Genomic DNA, 11,155 nt, shown 5'->3' with positions numbered 1-11,155 from the left:
GATGATCAGGTTAATAGCTTACTATCTGTTCACATGATTCATTTAATAGTGTGGAGAGATAGTAAGATTGGAAATTAGTAAGATAATAGCAACTGTGAAAATTTAATAGATAAACTGCCTTTATTTTTTCCACAGGTTACTGCATATTGTTCAGGGAACTACACCTTCGGAAAGTCCAAATTTTCACTCGACAGTTTGTTACTGTTTAGGAATTTACATTTACGTAGATCCTTGTATGTTCTCAGGTTGTTCCAAAGTGCTTTACAATCAATGGATTAAAAAAAAATGAAAGAAATGACAGGCTGAACACCAAATGAAAAACACCGATAAAAGTTTTAAAATGCAATTTAGTCTTGTGCACTGAAAAGCTATACAGGCGCAAAAAGATAAACTCATGGAAGATTAAGTTGTAACTGCTTCAGAAAGTTTATTTAAGGTCATTTACAGGGTGCATTGCAATTGTACATTAACAAACAGAAGGGATGTTTTAAAATGTTGATTAAGTACAGGCTGTTATAAGTTGCAGAGATAATTTAAATTTGTATATCATTTAAATAAGGACATTCCTTTCAGTTTGAAATTTGGGACACATAAAATTCTGTACTGTATGGTAGATTTTGTGTATTCTTCCAACATATGCAGTCAATTATACAGACTCTTGCTCTGGACACTGTCTTCATTTAGAATATGCATTTCATAAAAATCAGGCAACATGCAGGATTATGTTGACACTGGAAATCACTGGTTTAAATGAAAAACATCAGGGTTTTTTTTGTTGAAAGTGCAGTGCTTACTGAAGTTTTGGCCATTCATTTTTGCTTCAATATTCTAAGACTACTTTTTTCTAGCAGCTGACAATATAATAACTTTTGTTCTTATTCCAGGTTCGCTGGATATTTCTGGAAGAAACTACAGCTTTTTGTTGCAAACAAAATGAAGAAAATAATGTTTATTGCGATTTACACCAATTTGGTAACCTAAAAGTCAACATACACTGGAGATTTAGAAACCAGGTATCACCAGTATATAATTTATGACAGAATCCCATGGCGTGCAGGGTTAGACACAGGTTGTTGTAAGAGAATCAGAAAAAATCATTACTGTTAAAATGGGATTCCCATAATCGGGACTCTAAACTACGTTTTATGCTTCCAATAGGAGCTAGTGACTCAAATATTGCTAACCAACCCAAAACTGTATTAATTGTAGAACAAAATTTTATCAAACATGTTTTATCATTAGGATTAAATGAACAATTAAAATATTAGTGGATCAATAGTATAATTCAACACTAATGCCCCATAATTTTTTTTACAGGCACTGCTCACAGTGAAAATGGTAATATAAACATGACAGGTATATTAATCACCTTCCACTTTACTTGGAATTGCCTATGCTAACTTTGTAATTTAACACAAAACAGTAATTCTGATTAGAAATATTTATGCTAAGAATTTGGTCACTTAAATCTCTCCTTTACTCTTCACAAAGCTTTTTTCGCTCTCCCCCTCCCCCACTAAAGGATGGTCATTTAAACAGAAGGGGTTTCTCCTGAAAATATAATCATTTTAAACATTTTTTTTTGCTTTATAAATAATGCTTTCTCCATTGGAAGCTGACTTCATAAAAGATGTTTGGTTGAGAGACAAAAAAACTAACTCACATTTTAAGATCTCCTGCTGGAACACTGTAAACATACACTCCAAATACTCTAAAGCCAGCATGACAGAACATGTCCCTTGACCTAATTATCATTGATATAGGGGTTTGGAAAATAACAATTAAACCATTGAAATGTCCAATAAAATGTACTTTTTATAAAAAGAGTCTGTGATCAATGCCATAACAAGAATGTTAAACAAATATATAAATTCAGGAATTTTTATGAGCATATAATGGAAAGTGGCCACTTTCTACCTGAACTGATTTTATTATGCTGCAGACTGAGAATATAAGGTGCCATGGAACAATGTGCGTAAAGACGCCCACACTTTCAAGTTGAAACTGTAAAGCAAATGCCTTAATTATGAGGATACTGTTTAACTTGAAGTGGACTTACAGCCATGCTAGAACGGGTGAGCTCTCCTGAGGAATGAGAAATATCAAATTTAAGTAGGCCAAAAAATGAGGTTATAACAGTCCAATCTGAGGTCATGTGACGTTTTCTTTTAATATCATCTTATATATTCTTCAATGTAACACAATTTTTAGGGAGAAGCAATAAAAAATATTCTCTCCACGATACAACAGAAGTCCAGTCACATGTAAGAATTTTAACATTTCCCTCTGGCTTTAATTTTTTTTTTTTTTTAAATTGGGGTCATTTGCTTCTCAGCACCCAATTAAATTCTCAATCATCCCCTTTCATATTCCAAATGTTTTATTTGATTTTTGATGCTACAATGTAATTTGACCTGTAATGTAAAGATCAGTCAGGCATTGTGCTTTTAAACAAGCCAAACATTGCAATAAAAGCTCAAACTGCAAAAACTCATATCTTCTTAAGATGCCTACCTAAAATGCACACCTTTAAACATACACTCAAACCCGAACTGACCCCAACTGTTGTGCATATTTGGGGGAAATTTTGCAAAGCTCCATTTCTACCGCAAAGCCTTGCTTAAAGAATCACAGATCAGAGAATCGGGCATGGAAATCAGTATGCTCGATTTTCTGATCAGTGATTCTGTCAAACAAGACTCCCTGTTGACAGGCTCAACTCAAAATTTACTGTGTATATTTCCCTTCTCAAGGATTCCTGTATTGAGTGATACATATAATTTGCTGTACACCAGTAACTAAATGGACTTTGTTGCTACAAGAAAAATGTGGCACCATGCGACAGTGTAACATTTCATCAAGCCCAGACGTGACCAGAAGTACCGAGACACTTTGGCAAGGTCAGATTGAGAGTCAGGACACGGACGTGGTAATCTGAAAACGGACCTTTAAAATATTAGTATTACAGGAAGTTTTGTTTGTTGGTGTACAAGTGTTATTTATAATCAGAATCAACAACTTAAAATTTATTTCTGATTTTATACTGGCAGAATGTTCAAGGAATTTAAGAGCACATTTATTCCTGGATGACATCTCTGCTGAAGTTACTTGCCACATTTACACAGCCTGGTTAAAATGTTTGTGATTTGTAGTTTTTAAAAATGTTTTAGAGAAGCTACATTTTGAGTCTTTATGTGAGGCTGATGTATATTAATACAAATTAGGTTGATGTTTGATGACCCATAACTATCCCCTAAGTAGGCAACAATTGCTAACTAGATCTTATAATGTCAGACCACTGGCCAGCTTCATTGTTTCTTACTGCATATTATATTAGGGTCTGGAAAAAAATTAACATTTAACATTAAAGTTAAACAGTAATAAAAAATGTAAGAAAAATACCAATTATACAGTAACAAATGTTCAAATCTATTCTATCTACATTCAGCTTTCCAACAAGAAAATCTAATAAATTAAAGACAGTAAAGTTATGTATCATTTTTAAGAAATCTTTAAATACAATAAATTTCCTCATAAAATGTGAGGTATTTGTTTGATATATAGGATAATGTGTTTCCATAGCAGCAAGCAGTGGCATTATCCACTTGGGTTATGTTATGAAACAGACAATTTTGTCAAATTAAGAGTTGTGGGTGCAGAGGAAGTGCAGTTTTTGTCTAGGAATGGAGTGGCTTACACTGTTGGAAACAAAACACAAATGTAAATTTAATCTCAATCCAAACTATATTTCTGATCTGTGAGAGGTCAGACTGAAATGAGACCAGGAGATGAAGTTTACTCGTCTCCATTTTTTCTCCCTGCTGACAAGTTATTATATCTTCTTGAGAATAGGTTTACTTGGGAACAAGGCCACGAGACTGTGGGTAGAGCGGGGTTCCAGACCCAGCTGAAGAGGACGGGCCCATTTTTTTCCCAGTTTTGGGCCTGCTGAAGACAACAGAAATATAATTTCAGTTACACTTAGTAAAACAAATTCTTCTCCAATAATGTGCAATCCCCCCAGTAATTTGAGAAGCATGAAACAATAAACACAGGATCAGTCTAAAATATACAGAAACATGTGTCCATGAACAAGTACCAATAGTGAACAATCTCAATTTCATACAAATTTTAAAGTTTGTTATTTAAAGTATTAACAGCTTCTATTTCACAATAATAAATATAACCATTAGTGCACCGGACTAGTTTACTCATGTGCATTGTTCCTCTAAGGACCTCCAGCATTCTTACTTTGTTGGCGGCCCAAACAAATAAAATTGGTTAGAGATTGACCTGGTTGCATCTTTTGCACAAGTAAATGAACCAATCCGTTTAAAAAAAAAATGGCCTTTGGATATAGTTTAAGTTGATCAGACCGCTTTTTTAAAGACATTCTCCCACATCCAAAATGAACAATGAGTGCTTGATCGAAGACAATGACATTTAGAAGTTTTGATAATGAAGTATAGGAGAAAAGGAATAAAGTTAAAGTTAAAAAAAAACAGAATGAGGACCCGGAAAGGCTGAGCAGAACTGAAGTGTTTACATTTTTGGTTAATAATTAACACTAATCAATCGCCCGTGACATTACATATGGTGAGTCAAGACAAAGTATAGTCTTCAAATGAAGCAGTTAGAATCTGATGGATATTTGGACCAGATGTAATTTCAAAGTCATACAGTCTGCTCTGCCCTTATTTTTATATTTCTGTTATAAAGTTCTATGTCCACATTTATAATAGAATTGAGACAGAAACTTTTCACACAATAATGGTGGTGCTGCAGCATCTTCACTGTGGGGGGGGGGGGGGAAAAGAGGGGTGAGGAAGTTGTAATTAGTGTGTGTAAGTTTACACAGTGAGTTTCTATTATAAATGTGGACACAAGAATTGACAATGGAAAAAGTCAACAGGAAGTGCATGCAGATGCAAGGTTTTCAGATATAGATTATTTAAGTGCAGTTTAAGTTTATTATAGGAATATAGCTACTCAATAAACAGTTTTATTACTCAGTTTGCAAATTAAATATGAAACTTTTCAAAAGGACAGCTATAAATGAAGCCTGTCTAATTATCTGCCAATTATGTACATTGTTTATTTAATACTAGCTGGGGGAGCCCAGCGGTGCCGAGGCTTTCTCGAGGGCATGTTGTTGTTGGAAGAGAGAGAGGGAGCGACTGGGGGGAAGAGAGAGGGAAGGAGAGGGAGAGAGAGGGAATGAGAGAGAGGGAAGGAGAGAGAGAGAGGGAAGGAGAGAGAGAGAGGGAAGGAGAGAGAGAGAGAGAGAGAGAGAGAGAGAGGGGGGGAAGGAGAGAGAGAGAGAGATGGAAGGAAAGAGAGAGATGGAAGGAGAGAGAGAGGGAAGGAGAAAGAGAGGGAAGGAGAGAGAGAGAGACAGAGAGAGAGAGGGAAGGAGAGAGAGAGAGAGAGAGGGAAGGAGAGAGAGATTGGGAGTGTGAGAGAGAGAGAGATTGGGAGTGTGAGAGAGAGAGAGATTGGGAGTGTGAGAGAGAGAGATTGGGAGTGTGAGAGAGAGAGATTGGGAGTGTGAGGGAGAGAGACTGGGAGTGAGAGAGAGAGAGACTGGGAGTGAGAGAGAGAGAGAGAGAGAGATTGGGAATGTGAGAGAGAGAGAGAGATTGGGAGTGTCAGAGAGAGAGATTGGGAGTGTGTGAGAGAGAGATTGGGAGTGTGAGAGAGAGAGAGATTGGGAGTGAGAGAGAGAGAGATTGGGAGTGTGAGAGAGAGATTGGGAGTGTGAGAGAGAGAGACTGGGGAGAGAGAGAGAAAATGGGGAGATAGAGAGAGAGAGAGATTGGGAGTGAGAGAGAGAATGGGGAGAGAGAGAGAGATTGGGAGTGTGAGAGAGAGAGACTGGGGAGAGAGAGAGAGAATGGGGAGATAGAGAGAGATTGGGAGTGAGAGGGAGAGATTGGGAGTGTGAGAGAGAGAGATTGGGAGTGTGAGAGAGAGAGACTGGGAGTGTGAGGAGAGAGAGAGATTGGGAGTGTGAGAGAGACTGGGGAGAGAGAGAATGGGGAGATAGAGAGAGAGAGCGACTGAGGGGGAGAGAGAGAGCGACTGATGGGTGAGAGAGAGAGAGATGTGGAGAGAGAGAGAGGGAGAGACTGGGGAGATAGAGAGAGAGACTGAGGGGGGAGAGAGAGAGACACTGAGGGGGGAGAGACAGAGCGACTGGGGGGGAAGAGAGAGAGCGACTGGGGGGGAAGAGAGAGAGCGACGGGGGGGAAGAGAGAGAGCGACGGGGGGGAAGAGAGAGAGCGACGGGGGGGAAGAGAGAGAGCGACGGGGGGGAAGAGAGAGAGCGACGGGGGGGAAGAGAGAGAGCGACGGGGGGAAGAGAGAGAGCGACGGGGGGGGAAGAGAGAGAGCGACGGGGGGGGAAGAGAGAGAGCGACGGGGGGGAAGAGAGAGAGCGACGGGGGGGAAGAGAGAGAGCGACGGGGGGGAAGAGAGCGCGCGACGGGGGGAAGAGAGAGCGCGCGACGGGGGGAAGAGAGAGCGCGCGACGGGGGGAAGAGAGAGCGCGCGACGGGGGGAAGAGAGAGCGCGCGACGGGGGGAAGAGAGAGCGCGCGACGGGGGAAGAGAGCGCGCGCGACGGGGGAAGAGAGCGCGCGCGACGGGGGGAAGAGAGCGCGCGCGACGGGGGGAAGAGAGCGCGCGCGACGGGGGGAAGAGAGCGCGCGCGACGGGGGGAAGAGAGCGCGCGCGACGGGGGGAAGAGAGCGCGCGCGACGGGGGGAAGAGAGCGCGCGCGACGGGGGGAAGAGAGAGCGCGCGACGGGGGGGAAGAGAGAGCGCGCGACGGGGGGGAAGAGAGAGCGCGCGACGGGGGGGAAGAGAGAGCGCGCGACGGGGGGAAGAGAGAGCGCGCGACGGGGGGAAGAGAGAGCGCGCGACGGGGGGAAGAGAGAGCGCGCGACGGGGGGAAGAGAGAGCGCGCGACGGGGGGAAGAGAGAGCGCGCGACGGGGGGAAGAGAGAGCGCGCGACGGGGGGAAGAGAGAGCGCGCGACGGGGGGAAGAGAGAGCGCGCGACGGGGGAAGAGAGAGCGCGCGACGGGGGGAAGAGAGAGCGCGCGACGGGGGAAGAGAGAGCGCGCGACGGGGGGGAAGAGAGAGCGCGCGACGGGGGGAAGAGAGAGCGCGCGACGGGGGGAAGAGAGAGCGCGCGACGGGGGGAAGAGAGAGCGCGCGACGGGGGGAAGAGAGAGCGCGCGACGGGGGGAAGAGAGAGCGCGCGACGGGGGGGAAGAGAGAGCGCGCGACGGGGGGAAGAGAGAGCGCGCGACGGGGGGGAAGAGAGAGCGCGCGACGGGGGGGAAGAGAGAGCGCGCGACGGGGGGGGAAGAGAGAGCGCGCGACGGGGGGGAAGAGAGAGCGCGCGACGGGGGGGGAAGAGAGAGCGCGCGACGGGGGGAAGAGAGAGCGCGCGACGGGGGGGAAGAGAGAGCGCGCGACGGGGGGAAGAGAGAGCGCGCGACGGGGGGGAAGAGAGAGCGCGCGACGGGGGGGAAGAGAGAGCGCGCGACGGGGGGGAAGAGAGAGCGCGCGACGGGGGGGGAAGGGAGAGCGCGCGACGGGGGGGAAGGGGAGAGCGCGCGACGGGGGGGGAGGGAGAGCGCGCGACGGGGGGGAGGGAGAGCGCGCGACGGGGGGAAGGGAGAGCGCGCGACGGGGGGGAAGGGAGAGCGCGCGACGGGGGGGAAGGGAGAGAGCGCGCGACGGGGGGGAAGGGAGAGCGCGCGACGGGGGGGAAGGGAGAGCGCGCGACGGGGGGGGGAAGGGAGAGCGCGCGACGGGGGGGAAGGGAGAGCGCGCGACGGGGGGGAAGGGAGAGCGCGCGACGGGGGGGAAGGGAGAGCGCGCGACGGGGGGGAAGGGAGAGCGCGCGACGGGGGGAAGGGAGAGCGCGCGACGGGGGGGAAGGGAGAGCGCGCGACGGGGGGGAAGGGAGAGCGCGCGACGGGGGGGAAGGGAGAGCGCGCGACGGGGGGGAAGGGAGAGCGCGCGACGGGGGGGAAGGGAGAGCGCGCGACGGGGGGGAAGGGAGAGCGCGCGACGGGGGGGAAGGGAGAGCGCGCGACGGGGGGGAAGGGAGAGCGCGCGACGGGGGGGAAGGGAGAGCGCGCGACGGGGGGGAAGGGAGAGCGCGCGACGGGGGGGAAGGGAGAGCGCGCGACGGGGGGGAAGGGAGAGCGCGCGACGGGGGGGAAGGAGAGCGCGCGACGGGGGGAAGAGAGAGCGCGCGACGGGGGGAAGAGAGAGCGCGCGACGGGGGGAAGAGAGAGCGCGCGACGGGGGGAAGAGAGAGCGCGCGACGGGGGGAAGAGAGAGCGCGCGACGGGGGAAGAGAGAGCGCGCGACGGGGGGAAGAGAGAGCGCGCGACGGGGGGAAGAGAGAGCGCGCGACGGGGGGAAGAGAGAGCGCGCGACGGGGGGAAGAGAGCGCGCGACGGGGGGAAGAGAGAAGCGCGCGACGGGGGGAAGAGAGAGCGCGCGACGGGGGGAAGAGAGAGCGCGCGACGGGGGGAAGAGAGAGCGCGCGACGGGGGGGGGAAGAGAGAGCGCGCGACGGGGGGAAGAGAGAGCGCGACGGGGGGGAAGAGAGAGCGCGCGACGGGGGGGAAGAGAGAGCGCGCGACGGAGGGAAGAGAGAGCGCGCGACGGGGGAAGAGAGAGCGCGCGACGGGGGGAAGAGAGAGCGCGCGACGGGGGGAAGAGAGAGCGCGCGACGGGGGGGAAGAGAGAGCGCGCGACGGGGGGGAAGAGAGAGCGCGCGACGGGGGGGAAGAGAGAGCGCGCGACGGGGGGGAAGAGAGAGCGCGCGACGGGGGGGAAGAGAGAGCGCGCGACGGGGGGGAAGGGAGAGCGCGCGACGGGGGGGAAGGGAGAGCGCGCGACGGGGGGGAAGGGGAGAGCGCGCGACGGGGGGGAAGGGAGAGCGCGCGACGGGGGGGAAGGGAGAGCGCGCGACGGGGGGGAAGGGAGAGCGCGCGACGGGGGGAAGGGAGAGCGCGACGGGGGGAAGGGAGAGCGCGCGACGGGGGGGAAGGGAGAGCGCGCGACGGGGGGGAAGGAGGGAGAGCGCGACGGGGGGAAGAGGGAGAGCGCGCGACGGGGGGAAGAGGGAGAGCGCGCGACGGGGGGAAGAGGGAGAGCGCGACGGGGGAAGAGGGAGAGCGCGACGGGGGGAAGAGGGAGAGCGCGACGGGGGGAAGAGGGAGAGCGCGACGGGGGAAGAGGGAGAGCGCGACGGGGGGAAGAGGGAGAGCGCGACGGGGGGAAGAGGGAGAGCGCGACGGGGGGAAGAGGGAGAGCGCGACGGGGGGAAGAGGGAGAGCGCGACGGGGGGAAGAGGGAGAGCGCGACGGGGGGAAGAGGGAGAGCGCGACGGGGGGGAAGAGGGAGAGCGCGACGGGGGGAAGAGGGAGAGCGCGACGGGGGGGAAGAGGGAGAGCGCGACGGGGGGAAGAGGAGAGCGCGACGGGGGGAAGAGGGAGAGCGCGACGGGGGGAAGAGGGAGAGCGCGACGGGGGGAAGAGGGAGAGCGCGACGGGGGGAAGAGGGAGAGCGCGACGGGGGGGAAGAGGAGAGCGCGACGGGGGGAAGAGGGAGAGCGCGACGGGGGGAAGAGGGAGAGCGCGACGGGGGGAAGAGGGAGAGCGCGACGGGGGGAAGAGGGGAGAGCGCGACGGGGGGAAGAGGGAGAGCGCGACGGGGGGAAGAGGGAGAGCGCGACGGGGGGAAGAGGGAGAGCGCGACGGGGGGAAGAGGGAGAGCGCGACGGGGGGAAGAGGGAGAGCGCGACGGGGGGAAGAGGGAGAGCGCGACGGGGGGAAGAGGGAGAGCGCGACGGGGGGAAGAGGGAGAGCGCGACGGGGGGAAGAGGGAGAGCGCGACGGGGGGAAGAGGGAGAGCGCGACGGGGGGGGAAGAGGGAGAGCGCGACGGGGGGAAGAGGGAGAGCGCGACGGGGGGAAGAGGGAGAGCGCGACGGGGGGAAGAGGGAGAGCGCGACGGGGGGAAGAGGGAGAGCGCGACGGGGGGAAGAGGGAGAGCGCGACGGGGGGAAGAGGGAGAGCGCGACGGGGGGAAGAGGGAGAGCGCGACGGGGGGAAGAGGGAGAGCGCGACGGGGGGAAGAGGGAGAGCGCGACGGGGGGAAGAGGGAGAGCGCGACGGGGGGAAGAGGGAGAGCGCGACGGGGGAAGAGGGAGAGCGCGACGGGGGGGAAGAGGGAGAGCGCGACGGGGGGAAGAGGGAGAGCGCGACGGGGGGAAGAGGGAGAGCGCGACGGGGGGAAGAGGGAGAGCGCGACGGGGGGGAAGAGGGATGAGCGCGACGGGGGGGAAGAGGGAGAGCGCGACGGGGGGAAGAGGGAGAGCGCGACGGGGGGAAGAGGGAGAGCGCGACGGGGGGAAGAGGGAGAGCGCGACGGGGGGAAGAGGGAGAGCGCGACGGGGGGAAGAGGAGAGCGCGACGGGGGAAGAGGGAGAGCGCGACGGGGGGGAAGAGGGAGAGCGCGACGGGGGGAAGAGGGAGAGCGCGACGGGGGGAAGAGGGAGAGCGCGACGGGGGGGAAGAGGGAGAGCGCGACGGGGGGAAGAGGGAGAGCGCGACGGGGGGAAGAGGGAGAGCGCGACGGGGGGAAGAGGAGAGCGCGACGGGGGGAAGAGGGAGAGCGCGACGGGGGGAAGAGGGAGAGCGCGACGGGGGGAAGAGGGATGAGCGCGACGGGGGGAAGAGGGAGAGCGCGACGGGGGGAAGAGGAGAGCGCGACGGGGGGAAGAGGGAGAGCGCGACGGGGGGAAGAGGGAGAGCGCGACGGGGGGAAGAGGGAGAGCGCGACGGGGGGAAGAGGGAGAGCGCGACGGGGGGAAGAGGGAGAGCGCGACGGGGGGAAGAGGGAGAGCGCGACGGGGGGAAAGAGGAGAGCGCGACGGGGGGAAGAGGGAGAGCGCGACGGGGGAAGAGGGAGAGCGCGCGGGGGGAAGAGGGAGATGCCGACGAAGAGGGGAGAGCGCGACGGTGGGAGAAGAGGGAGAGCGCGACGGGGGGGAAGTAGGGAGAGCGCGACGGGGGGAAGAGGGAGAGCGCGACGGGGGGAAGAGGGGAGCGCGACGGGGGGACAG

At 53.9% G+C, this 11,155-nt stretch overlaps 1 protein-coding gene across 3 annotated transcripts in view; it reads right to left on the bottom strand.

The window, feature by feature from the left end:
- Positions 1-402: 402 nt before the first annotated feature.
- kif3b (kinesin family member 3B) overlaps positions 403-11,155 on the bottom strand; it is a 53,099-nt gene continuing 42,346 nt past the window's right edge. For 2 of the 3 annotated variants that reach the window (XM_086005520.1, XM_086005521.1), the window contains exon 10: positions 403-3,948. In XM_086005520.1, the coding sequence (XP_085861646.1) occupies positions 3,855-3,948 (94 nt within the window). In that variant the 3' untranslated portion in view covers positions 403-3,854. The remainder of the gene's footprint in view (positions 3,949-11,155) is intronic. The other variant, XM_086005522.1, reaches the window with a different exon arrangement.

Source organism: Somniosus microcephalus, chromosome 13 (genome assembly GCF_052327205.1).
Source record: "Somniosus microcephalus isolate GS21.2 chromosome 13, FLI_Smic_1.0, whole genome shotgun sequence".
Classification (NCBI taxonomy): domain Eukaryota; kingdom Metazoa; phylum Chordata; class Chondrichthyes; order Squaliformes; family Somniosidae; genus Somniosus; species Somniosus microcephalus.
This window is presented reverse-complemented; position numbering and strand designations above follow the sequence as displayed.